Source organism: Gobius niger (genome assembly GCF_951799975.1).
Source record: "Gobius niger genome assembly, chromosome: 8".
Classification (NCBI taxonomy): Eukaryota; Metazoa; Chordata; class Actinopteri; order Gobiiformes; family Gobiidae; genus Gobius; species Gobius niger.
In genome coordinates, this window is record NC_136859.1 from 35,374,578 (window position 1) to 35,390,663 (window position 16,086).

The 16,086-nt window shown below is 43.8% G+C and overlaps 1 protein-coding gene across 2 annotated transcripts in view; it reads right to left on the minus strand.

Moving 5' to 3' along the window:
* rftn1b (raftlin, lipid raft linker 1b) overlaps positions 1 to 16,086 on the minus strand; it is a 66,702-nt gene that overhangs the window by 38,323 nt on the left and 12,293 nt on the right. For both annotated transcript variants that reach the window (XM_079562237.1, XM_079562236.1), the window contains exon 2: positions 5,940 to 6,108. In XM_079562237.1, the coding sequence (XP_079418363.1) occupies positions 5,940 to 6,108 (169 nt within the window). The remainder of the gene's footprint in view (positions 1 to 5,939; positions 6,109 to 16,086) is intronic.

Here is a 16,086-nt window from a genome sequence, read left to right on the forward strand (position 1 = left end):
CATATAGCAAGATTTCTGTAATTTTATGTTTTTTATATAAAAGGGATTTTGCGCATTAAAAAGCCAATATTATCAGCAACAAAATGAAAGTGAAGGAAGGAAGTGATGCAGCCGGGTTTAAATGAATGTTTTGTTTTGTAGATAAATGAACTGTCAGAGGCGATTTTTCTTCAACATTTTGTAGGGTATTTGGGTTTATTAATCAATTAATTTGCTTATTAATTAATGAATAGGTTGGTAGATTAGCCTTATAATTGAATGGGCACCAGTTCGAAACAGCAAACAAAATAAAAGTAAGAACAGGAGGCTAAACTACAGATTTATCAGAAGTAAGTAAGTTCTTGAACGATGCACATTGACCCTTAGTCTGAAATAATAAACACAGACATTACCAAAGCAAACTGTGGTTTATGGAAGTTTAATGATCAAAATCAATTAACAGACGGCATTAAATATTAAAGTGCAAACAGGATAACCTAGAAGGCCTACAGAATGAATACTCAGATAAAATGTTCTAAAAGTGTATCTGAAAGTCAGTAGGTGAAGTTGAGGTGGTTTGATGTGAGTCTTATTGAGCCAGGTCTGTGAGATGCGCTTACGACCGTGAGAGAAAGGTTTTCCACGCCAACTGTGGTCCGGCGTTCCCAAGTCCTGGTGTCCGACGGCCTTTGGTCGTGGTCTCTCGGGTGGCGATCTCAAGCTGATGCAGGCAGTAAGAGCTCCCAATTTTTTTCATTTATTTCTTACACCATTAAAAGCGACGTTTTGGGCCTCATGCCCTTGATCAGACAGGTTTCTCTTATCTCCCCTTGTAACCAAGGCTATGGGGGAGCACAGGCCAGAACTTCACACACTATATTTAAAAACCTCCTGGTCTTAGTTTGGTGATTTCAATTCGTTCAAAGGCATTATGTCTGCACTAAAATGCTTAAAGCATCCATCCTTAAATGACCTGTTTACCTGACCGTTCCATTTGTCCTTAAAAGTAAAACTGATACTACTTATCTGTAGTTTCTGAATTTAGTCAAACTATCATTTTCATTTTTAGTAAATTTTCTGTGTCCATGATTGTATTGAAACTACTTTTAATTGGTTTTGGTCACATTTTAGTCACAATAATATGACTTGACTGAAATTATGATGAAATTGTTTGGTCGACCAAGTTAGCAAAAACATGTACAATGGCTAAAGCAAACTCTCCTGGTCAGCAGCAGCAGGTCCATGGGCAGGCTCTGGCCGAGCCCAGGCAGAGAACAGCGAGAGGCTAATCACAGATCAGTGTCTCCAAAAACGCACTGCATCCGCCCTGGCTCATGTCAAACGGATTCAAATTTTTTTATTGAATCTTCATTTAACCAGGAAAGTCCCATTGAGATTCAAAACATCACGATACAGCAAAGGTTTGATTGAAATAGTGATGTATTTGCTGCAGTTAGTGGGGCAGAGAATGGAGAATGTGGAACGGGGGGGTAACACTGTCCGTGTGACTGAAGGACAGGTGTAGGAGGGCGGCGGTCCAAGCATAGCCTTGTAAACAAAAGTGTTGAAATGTCCCAGAGGCAGAGGTCAAGACTGTTTGTCTTGGCCTCAGAGAGGCCAGAAACTATTTTCAGTCTAATACAACATTCTTTCAAATACAGACATGACAATGCATAAGACAATGCTTTAGGTCATACACAGGGCCGATTGAGCTGAAGGCCCTGTGTATGAAGCGTAAATTTACGAGGAAGAGGAAATGACGCGATACGTCACTAAATCCATCTACTGTATGTAAGGAAGTAAGTGCTTTATTTGTCATTATACAAACTGAGCCGCCCTGCCATTGTGGACTGACCTGACCCGGAGGTCGGGGAATCAGTAGCACCTGGATGAAAGCTGGATGGCTGCCTTCAGTGATCCTCTGATCCTCTGAAACGGTGCAGCGCCTCCTGGGTTTGTACCTGCACTGGTCAGCTCCTCTTTTCTCTTCCTCCTGCGCAGCTCCCTCCGCTCCACAACAGTCTTTCACCATCTTCTGAGAAGAGCCGAGCAGTTAATCTGTTTTATTCTCCAGATAGAATAGAAGGCATGTGTGGCTTAGCTGTGAGTCTCGCCCGGATACCTCCTCGTTTATCCCTTCCTTGTTTCCTGTAGTTCCTCTTGTGACTCCTCCACTGTGGGGCTCTTGGTGCCTCTTCAGTGTTTCAGAAGAAGAAGAAATATGTAGGTCTCAAATGTCTTTAGCTCAAACGCTGCTGTTTGTTTTTACTTTTAAAAAGCAGCTTTCTTCTTCATTATGGACTCTTTGCAGTAAAAAAATCCACAAACCTCACAAAAACACGGCAAAGACGTACAAAAGTATCCAGTAAAACAATGAGGAACACAGAAACCACAAACGCAGCTCGCAGAAAAAGGTAAAAAAGGCAGCTGTACCAAGAGAGAGGGAGGTTGCTTATCACAGGCCCAGTTTCAGAAGTAGAGCATAAATCTGATTCACAACTGTACGGGGCCTTTCTGTGGAGTTTGCTCCGGTTTCCCCGACCACTAAAACATGCACAATAGGTGAATCCTCCAGCCAGGTGATACTGACCATCAGCCTGGCTCCACATCTGGAGATGGATGGATGGATCCTTACGGGTCGCCCCAGCGGCGTCGAAGGATGGGTGAAATGCAGAGGACAAGTTTAACCTAGTTGGACAATGAAGTATATCTTAACCTTAAAGTGTATTTTCAAGTTCTACAATTCTACAACACGGTTCAATGGCCCTGGTAGTCTTCCTGAGCTCGTTCATTGTTCCCTCAGATGGAAATGAAAAGAAGAAGCGGGTCGTTGTTTTTGTCACTGTTGTGAGAAACAAAAAGGGCAACCATGAGACGTGACGAGAAGACTCAACGCTGCTGAAACTGTAAATGTGTGTCCTCAGCTTTAGTCTGAGAAGCTCTAGTCCAACCCAGAGACTGAAGAGCAGCATTCACAGACGGGGCAGGGCTTCAATCCCCTAACTCCAGCTCATCCAGACATCATCCAGACATTTCCTCTGGGCCTCAGGCTGTGCTCAGCTTTGGTCATGGGAAGGAGACACATTTCATTTTATTACTGTGTCAGGGTCAGTCATTCAGCCAGAGGAACCGGGAGGATGGGACTGAAGACAGAGGACGGGACAGAGGAGGTTTCTTCCAAGATACGCGCAAACCAGCAATATGTTTTAAATAGGGATGCACGATAATATCGGCCGCCGATAATTAGCGGCAATTAGCGGCTTTTTTGACGCCATCCCCGATAACACAAATTTCGCTCGATAATTAAAAGCTCAAATTGCGTTGGATCTGCTGCTCCAGCTCGCTGCCTTTCACTTGGTGATGCCGCCCCGGTCCTACTGCAGCCCGGAGCTGCTGCAGATTTACAGCAGCAGATATACGCCCCCCAGACAACTTCTGCACTGTTTTAGCTGTCAATTACGAAGAGTATTCCAGTGAAACAACGCTATGTAGGCGCTATGTAGGAAAAATACTAAGAAGGAAGTACTATAAATGTATTATTATTATTATTATTATTATTATTATTATTATTATTATTATTTTAAGATGTGACACAGATGAGCAGAGACAGATCTGTACAGATGATGGAAAAACCCTGAGCTTTTAGAAAAGGTGGAGACCCAAACCAAAAGTAAAAGTCATTTGATCTAGATTTATACACTTGTATATTTTCTTTTCTGATGGAGAATTTTGATATTCAAAATCAAATCAGTCCAAAACCACAGCTGATTGTGTGTGAATCTGTGTGATTTTTAAAAATAGTAAAAATGTAGATTGTGGAATGTAGCCACAGCTCATTTTGCTTCATATCTAACGTGGTAAAAAGCTCCAAACTCTCCGTTCTGCAGAATAAAGTAAAGTCAGGAGAAAAGAGCCTTTGTTCCACATTAGTGATTGGTGACGGTGATTGCAGCCGTAGGCCTGATTTTGCCCTTTGTTCGAACATAACGGCCTTTCCTTTGTCAAATCCCTCCAATCAGTGACATCGCTGCGTACAGCGGCTCAGAAAAGACCGCAGTGTCCCGGAGCGAACCTTTCTCTGAATGAATGATCACAAATCACAGAGCTGACCCCTGGCAAACCTGCCGGGCCATTACCAACACGGCCAAACCGGCGGAACAAGAGGCAGAAGTGTTACAGCATTCATAAGACCCTGCTCCCACACACACGCACACTATTTACTGTATTTGGACCAAAGTCCAGCACCACGAGCTCCAAACTGCATTTCTAAATTTATAATAATTATTTTTTTTAAAAGCACTGTGTGCATGAAAATCCTCCTGCTCTGCCTTCAGGGCGTTTGTAAAACCTGCAATGGCAAATTCTGATGTTCTCTCTTTGCATCATGTTTGTGATAGATGATTCACCAGAGGCTCCATCAATAATATGGTAAATGGTCTCAACTTATACAGCGCTTTTTCTACCTACATTAGGCACTTAAAGTGCTTTACAGTGCGTAACCAGTCACCCATTCACACTCTCATTCACACACCAGTGTACACAGACACTGGAGGGGAGGAGGGTGAAGTGTGTACCTTCAGAAGGCCGGACCATCTGGGCCACTGTCGCCCCACATATATAACAACCAAATATATATAACATATATATAACACCTGAACAATTCCTCACTGAAGGCTTCATTTGGCCAGTCTGCCTTTACGTAGAAGAGTACATAACTGAAAACCATGACTGACTGACTGACTAATGTTCACTTCTCAAGTGAAATTAAAACAGAACTGTGCCCATTTGTAAATAGCACTGAGTCTGTGTGAGTGACTGTTTTGTACGATGTGTGTATAGGTAAGTTATTAGAATGAATCATGTCATTATAATGTAGTGTAGAAAGGCCAAACGGGGACTGGAGTTGAAACTTAGCACAAGCTACACACTCTTTTAGCATAGTATCAGCTTCAAGCAACTAGCTCTTTTTGTACTATAATAAATGTCCCTGTCAAATAAATAAATAATACAACAGAGTCTGCATGACATGAGGACAAAGTCAAATTCAAAAACTTTCTTCTATAACTAAAAACATTGTAATATTTATGGAACCATAGAAGGACAGTTCAGATCTAATATTATGATAACGATAGACTGTGCAATCCAACCCAGCGGCGATCAAGAACAGGTCAGACTAAAGTCCTGGACACGGCTCCTCCTTAGGTCAGAGAGCTCCAGCTATTTACTCCCAGTTCCTGGGGCCCTGAAGCAGGCCCCTCACATGGCTGGAGGGCAGGGATGTGGAGGGGTGTGTGGCCCCTGGAGCTCTACTCTCCACTCAGGCCTCAGCAGAACAAAGCCATGAAGAGACCTGTCCTGCAGAAAGACTCTTTTATCACTTTTTAAACTGGACACAGGCCCTGACAATTCATGGTTTTATTTTGTGGCATTAGTTTCAAATATTTGCTCAGAAGGATTTTGGATCTGGTTTTGGTTTTAGTTATTAGCGGAAAAATCCTGCCAAAAAATAGGTTCAAAGCTCAATAAATCAAGCAGGAATTAGAGTGGAATGAAAACCTAATTTGGAGAAAACGGCCCTGAAGTTCTGTGACATCTGCACATGCGCATTTCTTCCACAGAGGAAGTGATCATGGGTGACAGAGGGTTGTCGGGGGGATTCCGTGCGTATTTGTGAATGGATGTGTGGAAAACACTGTGGGGTGCCGCGATTTCAGACAAAATCAAAACGTCCTCAAACAAATACCGTAAAGGGAGAGTTTTTTTTAAACTCTAACATAAAAATGTAGACGTTAAAATTAAACTAGGCACACATTTCAAAACTAATCCCTTATGTGAAAAATATATGTTTTCCCCTGCAGCATCTGGAGTTGGAATATTTGGACATCACATCATCAGCTTGATGAAGATCCTTCTTGGCCCCTGTAACTGCCGTGTCCCACGTGTCCCATCTGTGGACTCACCCGTCGTTGCGGACCAGGATGGCCCGGTACAGCTGGTGCTCAGAGCTCCCCGGGCCCCATGGCTGGACGAAGGGGTGCAGCGCAGCCAGGACAAAGCCCTGTTGGTAAAGGTCCTGCAGCTGAGAGGGCAGCTCCCGCACGGAGGACAGGCGCAGCGTGGACGTCCCGCCTGAAGAACACACACAGGGGCAGGGTTAGACAGTGGGCAGCAGAATGGTAGAAAACATTCCAAATCTCTCTTGAATATTACTGAATATATTTTCAACACAGTAGTTTGACCAACTGTGTCCAAAAAGACTGAACCAGAACCAAAACAAGGCTTCAATGGAAGCAAATAATGACCAAAGCAGCACTATTGAATTTCAAGTTCAAGGCTGTGTTTGCAAAATCCCAATATATATATATATATATATTTCTGTACGAAACTAGACTCTCTAATACACCTTATATGTGATTTTGGTAGCTCTGTGATGAATAGAAGTGAAATAAATGATGATCAAAAACATGGACATTTTATATATATTATTCCTTTTTTTTCCCATTTTTTTTTAGTCTGAGGGGGCGTGGTGTTAGTCTGAGGGGGCGTGGTGCTAGACTGAGGGGTGTGGTGTTAGTCTGAGGGGGTGTGGTGTTAGTCTGAGGGGACGGGGTCTTAGTCTGAGGGGACGGGGTCTTAGTCTGAGGGGACGGGGTCAGCCCACAGCAGTGCGGGACAGCTCACAACAGTGCGGGACACATATTTGTGACCATGCGTAATAATTCGTGCCATTGATTGCAACGCGCAGTAACAGGTCGCAAAAGTTTGTGGCGGCGCGTGAAACCTCTCCCCTGAATCATCAAATTTCACTCACATTCGTGTTCCTCGGCCACAAATTCGTGGCCTTCGTGGCTTGTCGTCATTATGTGTAAACCCAGCATTACCTCTCATCTACTCGTTTCTCAAGATGTAAAACACCGTGCCCCTCCGTACTGCAGCAGCAGAAGTCTCAGCCCCCTCAGCCTTTCTGTATCCTCCTCCTCACCTCCTCCTCCACTGGCCTGTGCTCTGTCAGGGGCCATCAGCCGATCAGACTCATGTTAATGGGGGCCGCACAGGAGGGGCCCTGGGGCCGCGCTGTCTGCAGTGATTCAATTAGAAACTCGGCGCTCAGACAGAAGATCACACACAGAAGATCACACTGCAGTGTTCAGACGAGGCTGGCTCACACTCTTTGGTTGTGAAACACATTTACACTTTTATCCACTGTTAACTGTTAGAATTCATTCTTTTCAGTCTGTTATTGTTGTGGCCACCATCTTGGGGAGCTCTGACTGCTGTATCTTGACCATCAGCTTCCAGCACAAGTGAGATGAAGTGCCCACAGAGAAGGTATCTCTGGAGGAAGCTGAAGGCCTGCAATACTAACACATCCTGCTGTATCTGCTGGTACTGCCCCTCAGCACAGAACAGCAGAATCCCCCGTGATGGAGAGGAACAGCCAGTCCTCGACCAGACCGCCCTGTGGTCACTCCTCGACCAGACCTCCCTGTGGTCACTCCTTGACCAGACCTCCCTGTGGTCATTCCTCGACCAGACCGCCCTGTGGTCACTCCTCGACCAGACCTCCCTGTGGTCACTCCTCGACCAGACCGCCCTGTGGTCACTCCTCATTCAGACTGCCCCGTGGTCACTCCTCATTCAGACCGCCCCGTGGTCACTCCTCATTCAGACCGCCCTGTCACTGATAGTACCTGTAATAATAAGTACATATCACAGTAGATCTGAGTAGCGCCTCCTCAGTGATGGCTGAGGCACACTGGTGAGGACGGAGATAGAGGCGCTGCAAAATAACTCTGACTTCTGAAAGTAAAATGAGTTTGATAGTAAGGGAAATAATGAATTGAATCTTATTTTTGGTGCAATAAGATCTAATGAAACAATCACTTTAGTTTGAATTGTGTTTCAGGACTGGGTGAAGTGGGCGGTGTGGAAGCTGTGTGGAATCGCATCAGTATTTTTGGGAGTGTGGATTGTGTCGTGGGAAACGCAGAGCGCTCTAATTGAGCAGAATTGGAGTTCTGAGGAGGATCTGTCCAGAGCCATGGGAACTGTGCGGTCACAGGGTCAGCGGGAGGCCAAGACATCCACAACTTGGACTTAGCTCAAGAGCTAAATGTGAAAACACCGTTCCCTATGGCCGCTTTGGCTCCAGCTCAAAGTGACGTGATTAGCCAGCTTCCCCGTGATTTCTGAGTAATGCATGACTAACAGAGCGTTTCAGACCGCGACGCTTTGCCTGAGTGGGATCAGTGAGCGTCCTGCTGGAGCTCAGGGGGAAATGGTGGCGTAGAACGCGGCGTTGGCCTCTATACCTCTGAACTCGCCATCCACTCGCCAACATGACCGGGACTGTTTAAAAGCTCATTTGGTTTAAAACGTACCAGGCCCTCATATCATATAGATGTTTGTGTCTGCTACTCTCCAAACACTTCTGCACCTGAAGGTATCTGACCACTGTGGAAGAGTGGACTCCCAGTGTTTTTTTTTTTACTATTTTCTCCCTGTAAAACGTTACTTGTAAAAAGCCAGTACAATACTACAGATGTTGTTGCAAGTGTGGAATGAAAACCTAATTTACAGTTTTGAAGTCGTCAGCTGAAGCTCTGTCATGGACTGGACGGCACGGTGGCGCAGCGGTTAGCAACTCGAGTTTCACAGCTAGAAGGTTCCGGGTTCGATTCCCACCTGGTCAGGGCCTTTCTGTGTGGAGTTTGCATGTTCTCCCCCTGTCTGTGTAGGCTTCCTCCAGGTACTCCGGTTTCCTGTACCACGAGAAACATGTACAATAGGTTCCCCTCTGGGGCCAGGACTCCCCTGAATAAGAGGCTCCATCCGAAACCTCAAATGCGTAGCGTCTATGTCCAGAACCTAGCTTCTGATCCTTAACCTTTCATGGGGTCAACTGTTAGATCTCTATGCATTTAGGGAACTAGAGCTTCTGCTTTTCTGTTTGCCCAATCCGACCGTCCTTACCCAGCTCGGAAAACACAGGGGAAGTGACATCACCAACAGCTGTTTCAGAAAAAAAACTGCATTACCCACGTAGTAATTGACTACAAAAACACTCCTTGGACTTATGACTCAAACATGAACCACAATAACAATATGAAGCCACACACAAAAAATTCAGATGGACCTTCCACACCTACAGCTTCATCACAGAAATAAAACATGCTCTGGTCAAATATTCCACCAAATCCTGTCCTTTGGTTCATCATCAGAGAAAGATGAACACACAGTGAGGTCTGCTCCTTCTTTGCACAATGTATGTCAATCAACCATGTGGATGAAGTTTCTACTAAATGAAAGCAAAAGCACAAACTGCGGCTCTTTAAAACAGAGACTGTGCTGTGGTGACTCTAACGTGTATTTTTTTCACTTCAATAAAGTTTGGCTTGTGCAGAATCTTATTTATTCTGTTATTAAATATGCGCCTGTCAGTCAGCAGTGGCTGTGCATGAATCACCCGAGGGTGGGGGTGGGGGATTGGTGGCGCGGTGGTTTATGGGATGGCACACTGGTGAGTTAGTATCAGAGGTCCCTATGCCTAAGTGGCTATGATAGTTAGCATTGAGGCTCCTTTTCCTAACTACTTCCTCACTGACACCCCGATTCGGAGGCTTCTTATCATGGCGGATGCTGACGCACATCCGGTTTGGCGCAAGACCTCTCACCAATTTTAGCGTTTCGGATGGGGCATGAGATTCCTGGTTAAATAAAGGTCAAGATTTATTGAGCTTTGTACACATTTCTTTTCTATTATTTTGCTGATTTTTGACACTAAACTGGATCCTAAATCCCTCTGAGCAAATCTTTGGAACTAATGTGTCACAAAAATGAAATGTCTTCCCTGTTCACCTGGAGTGTGTCGCCTTAACATGTTGATAGGGTTCATGTGGTCCATGTGAAGCATACATAATAAACACATCTCTGCACTGACAGGAGCGCGTGACAGCGACACATCGACACATCTCATGCATCAATAATCAAGCGTTTGGCCCCATTTTGCACCTCTGCGCCATTTTTCCATGAGATGGGAGCTGTGTGCGGGGCATGGAGGTGAAAACAGCTTCACATACTATAAGTGGGAGGCGTCAGTGTGGCTTTTTCCCCATGGTAACGGCGGCGTTTGACGTTGTGTATTAGAAGTGAATATGAGCGACTGTTGGAAGATTTACATGCAGTATATATATACACTACACCCTGTTTGGAGACCCCCTGAAGTGTCCCAACCCCCACCTTGGGACCCACTGAGCGAGGGTGACCACTTCTGTGACACTGAAATGTAGGAGGTGGGGAGAAAATGGTCAAACGTGAGGACAAACCACCAGAAAATAACAAAAAATAAGTCACCATAAACTGAAATGTACAAACTTAGCCTTAATCATAATTACATTCTGCCATCTCTTCTTGTGGACTGAAAATGTTCTCAACTGGGACCGATTCTTCCACCACTGACTCATAAAACAGAGGCCAAAATAGGTCCCAGAATGCCGACTCAATTTTTTGTTTTTTTTGAATGCTACAACAGCAAAAACACTGCAGAAATCTTCCCCTGGTGTCGCCTCAGCGGCTGTTCCTCCGTTTCTTATATTATTCCAGTCACCTCTTTCTCAAATGTCATTAAAAAACATAAAGGAAAAGCACTTTTCACTTAAAGATCCATGCAAGCCTCACAGCACAGACGTTTCTCCCCTCCTCCCCCTCACCTGGTCACAGTCATATGCGTGTGTGTTTGTGTGGCGTGTCTCCAGGGCAACGCTAGGCCCACTCTGAGGAGGGCCCGCTGTGGAGATGGAGGCGCATTACGGCCCCCTGGGTACACAGCCTCTTCAGAGTATTCAGAAAGCTTTTACTACACTGCATGGATTACTGCAGGTACTTCAGACTCGTCAGCGTTTACTAGGCCTTAAATACAGCGCGTTCCGGTCACACGGAGGAAGGTCTGAGGAAAAGCTCTCAGGAAAGGCTTCAGAAATAGGTCTATAGCATAACTCATTTTCAAGACATTCTCAAAGACAAAACTCATTTTAATTCATGACTAAAACTAAATTATATCGGGCCTTTAAGTTACAAAACATAAAATACTAATGCGGTGCCCAAAATAATGTTCAAAAGTCATCAATCATCAGTTTCCTTGGGAGATAACTTGTGTTCTGAAATTGGGCTGTACTTCAACTTGAAACAACTTGATCAATCACAGTGAATCTCAACTTGATGTTTTTAAATTTACAGGCACTTTCGGGATGGCATAAGAAAATTAGATTCAGATGAGATTTTCCTGCATTATTGTCAACAGGCACAGACGGTTCATAGAAAGACAAAGGGCGGCCAGCACTTTCATCAGAGGGCAGGAGTGAGACAGAGTATAGTCATTAGGGCTGGACATCATGAAGTCCAGCCTTTGTAATCAGTGAGTTCAGTCCTGTCCTCCACAGTGATGCTCTGGCCAAAACCGAACAGCATCAACAACACACTGGCCACAGCGCCCTGACCACACACATTCAGGAGCTTCCTGCTCACATCCTCAGGAAAAACACTCTGGAATGAACTGTTTTCAATTCTGTTCTTCCAGTTCAGTCTATTGTCCAAATGTCCTCCTGAAATGACTGTCCAAATGTACTCCTCAGATTATTGTCCAAATGTCCTCCTAATATTATTGTCTAAATGTACTCCTCAGATTAGTGTCCAAATGTCCTCCTGAAATGACTGTCCAAATGTCCTACTCAGATTATTGTCCAAATGTCCTCCTCAGATTATTGTCCAAATGTTCTACTCAGATTATTGTCCAAATGTCCTCCTCAGATTATTGTCCAAATGTCCTCCTAATATTATTGTCTAAATGTACTCCTCAGATTAGTGTCCAAATGTCCTCCTGAAATGACTGTCCAAATGTCCTACTCAGATTAGTGTCCAAATGTCCTCCTCAGATTATTGTCCAAATGTCCTACTCAGATTATTGTCCAAATGTCCTCCTGAAATGACTGTCCAAATGTCCTCCTCAGATTATTGTCCAAATGTCCTCCTCAGATTATTGTCCAAATGTCCTACTCAGATTATGGTCCAAATGTCCTACTCAGATTAGTGTCCAAATGTACTCCTGAAATGACTGTCAAAATGTACTCCTCAGATTATTGTCCAAATGTCCTCCCAAAATTATGGTCCAAATGTACTCCTCAGATTATTGTCCAAATATCCTCCTAAAATTATGGTCCAAATGTATTCCTAAGAGTATTGTCCAAATGTCCTCAGATTAGTGTCCAAATGTATTCCTAAAATTACTGTCCAAATGTCCTCAGATTATTGTCCAAGTGTCCTTAGATTAGTGTCCAAATGTCCTCAGATTATTGTCCAAATGTCCTCAGATTAGTGTCCAAATGGACTCCTCAGATTAGATTAGTGTCCAAATGTCCTCAGATTATTGTCCAAGTGTCCTCAGATTAGTGTCCAAATGTCCTCAGATTATTGTCCAAATGTCCTCCTGAAATGACTGTCCAAATGTCCTCCTGAAATGACTGTCCAAATGTCCTCCTGAAATGACTGTCCAAATGTACTCCTGAAATGACTGTCCAAATGTACTCCTGAAATGACTGTCCAAATGTACTCCTGAAATGACTGTCCAAATGTACTCCTGAAATGACTGTCCAAATGTCCTCCTGAAATGACTGTCCAAATGTACTCTTCAGATTATTGTCCAAATGTCCTCAGATTAGTGTCCAATTGTATTCCTAAAATTACTGTCCAAATGTCCTCAGATTATTGTCCAAATGTCCTCAAATTAGTGTCCAAATGTCCACCTGAAATGACAGTCCAAAGGTCCTCCTCAGATCAGTGTCCAAATGTACTCCTCAGATTATTGTCCAAATGTACTCCTCATGTTATTGTCCAAAGGTCCTCCTTAGATTATTGTCCAAATTAACTCCTCAGATTATTGTCCAAATGTCCACCTCAGATTAGTGTCCAAATGTACTCCTCAGATTATTGTCCAAAGGTACTCCTAAAATTAGAGTGAGGCAATAATACTTCTCCAGGTCTGATTTGGTTGTGATTCATTTTGCAATGACCTGTCTGATCCTTTTTAAAAGCCAGATATATAGAATCTCCCCTTTTTGTGAGGCTGATTTGCTCAGCATATGTCCATATGTAAATCTGCTCATGTCGGTCAGTAAACTGTGCAGAGCTGTCTGTGATTCAAACGTTCAAAACCTCAGTGTTAAAAAAAAAAAGATTTCATAAATGAGAAAATGTGTTGTGTGCCTGCGCCAACTGTGGCTCCGTCTGTTCTCACTTCAGGATCAGAATAAGCTCCTGGTGTGAGGCAGCATCTGACAGGGACATGAGTGCGTTGCTAAAGAGCACAAACCCCTGAGGATGGGTGGGTGGATTAGATAGACCCTGTGTGCTCCCAAAGTTCAGAACATCTTTTGGACAGAACAAAAATGAAAATAAAAGTGGATCTTAGCATAATTCCCCGGGTAAAGCCTTAGAGTCTTTAATGCCATTTGAACTCTCTGTGGGTTTGTCCGTGTGCAATAATCGGTGGCCAGGACACGGTGCTCCGCTCAGACAGAAGCGTGTTGGAAAGGAGCACAGTGAACATGAGGCGTGTAATCATCAGCTAATCATGTTCAAGCACTGGGCTTTGACACATGCAGCGTCTGTGCAGAGGACGCAATTGTTGGAAGGAAACCACTTCAGAAAGGCACAGATTAGGATGTTAATTAGGTTCATTAAGGCCTATTATTTTATTATTATATTTCCAATGATAAAGACAAAAAAGGAAAGAAATTAAATATGAGCATAGAATAGAACCTAGCAATAGACTTACAAACCGCACTCGAGAATCTTTATAGAACTCCGTAGCCTGTTCAGTGCATGCTTGTATGTATACTTTGGCTGTTAGCTTTAGCCATTTCAATGTATTTTTCCTGTAGATGGGAAAAAACACCTAGGCAGTTTTGCCAAGTATCTTTCCCTTTGGTGAAAACAAGCATGGAATCCTCATGCTGAAAGATTCTTCACAATCATTCTCATGTCCAGTCATCTATGAAACTTCCCAACCATCTTGAAAGCTTGGTAAAAACAATAGTTCCCCCCACTCCAGTGGCAAGATCAAGGCTTTTATCGCCAAAGAAGAATCGCTTGATCACTAAACTTGATTGTTTAGTGATTTCAGGTGATTTTCATGTGCATGTGGATGTAACCAATGACAGGCACGCAAAAGTGCTGTCCTTGAAATGTTTGGTGAGAAAGGTGACTGACAACAAAGGTAATAATAACAATGCCTTAAATGTAGGGGTGGGTACCGAAACACGGCCCGGGGCCATGTGTGCCGGTCCACCTGGACTTATTAGCTCCAGCCCTATCAGACTTCTCAACGGGGCCGCTGTGTTGCTGCTCACTCAAATAACCACTAAAACAGGCTCTCTCCGCCCTTATGGATGCGTTCACTGCATGGGATCTGTTCACCCACACGAGAGCGCACAGTGTTGGCCCATCTCCGCGTTCTTCCCCCCTCTCCGATCGGTGCAGGAAAGACGCACAATGTAGGCTAAAACATTAAAAACTTGCTTATTCTCCAAAAGCCCCCGAGCTGCTGCCGCTAACCTGCGGTATGAAGCGAACCATAACAACTTCATATTGAACAGACAGACGAGCCACTCACACTTTCTTCTTTCACAAATACTCGAACTGAAGAGTTTCGGGTGGAGTCTATTTTTCCACAAACAGCGCACTTGGCGGCGTGTACGTGCACACACATGCGCGCTCACATGGGCACGTCAGCGCGAGCTGGTGTCGACCCCCTGGACACAATCTGACACACAACCTGCAGGGTGCAGCATCTTACGCCCTGCACTTACTGTATGCATCTTTGCTCTATTAGTATGTATATATATATATATATATATATATATATATATATATATATATGGAAATATATAAATGTAGCTATTACCACTCAAAAACACTGACAAAAATGTGCGAGTTCTATATAGCCATATTTTTTTCCATTCTTGCATGATGTTATAATTAAAAGCTTTTAAAGCATATTGCGCAAACCCAAATAAAGACATGAAGAAGTAGCCATATCAAATAACTTGATTAATGTTATTACATTATTGGCTGCAATTATTACATTATCAAAGGATTTTCTCGTTGCAAGGCCGATAACGTAAAAACGTATTACGTTGTTGGCCGTTATTGCATTATCAGTTCCTACAAGCGCACTTTACACAAGAAGATGTGACATGTTGCTTGAGGTTTGCTAAAGCACATTTGGACAAGCCAGCTTCATTTTGGAATAAGGTGCTGTGGACTGATGAAGCTATGAGAAAAAACACTTGCTCCCTACAGTAACATTTGGAGGTGGTTCCATCCTGCTGTGGGGCTGTGTGGCCAGTGCAGGGACTGGGAATCGTGTTCAAGTGAGGGCCGCATGGATTCCACTCAGTATCAGCAGATTCTGGAGAACAATGTCCGGGAATCAGTGACAAAGGTGAAGTTGCGCTGGGGCTGGATCTTTCAACAAGACAACGAACCTAAACACTGCTCAGAATCTACTAAGGCTCATGTAGAGGAACAAGTACAACGCCTCAGTTCCCAGACCTGAATATTACTGAACATTTGTGGTGTGATTTAAAGCTGTCCATGTTCGGAAACCATCAAACCTGACTGAACTGGAGATGTTTTGTTAAGAGAAGAATGATCTAAAATCTATAGAAAGCTATAGAAAGTGTTTAGAGGCTGTTATTTCTGCAAAAGGATGCACAAAATATTGAGTTAATTTTTCTTTTGTGGTGCCTAAATGTATGCACATGCCTAATTTTCTTTAAATCATTTTTGCACACTTTCCATAGATCATATAAGCTTCGTCAGTTAAATCTACTTTAGCAGCTGGTTGCCTATATATTGTTCTAGGAGGTGTCTAACTTGGACTAATGTTCACAGAGGTCTGTGTATGAAAATGCAAGACTCCATCTGCGATAAACGTTTGAAAAGGCAGGCCCTTTCCTGTATTTCTGTGAGTGTTCTCCTGAGCGGGGCCCTGTTGTTGACAGAGGAAGTGAGAGCGGAACTTGTCACTTCCTTTTCGTGTCCCTGGGCCTC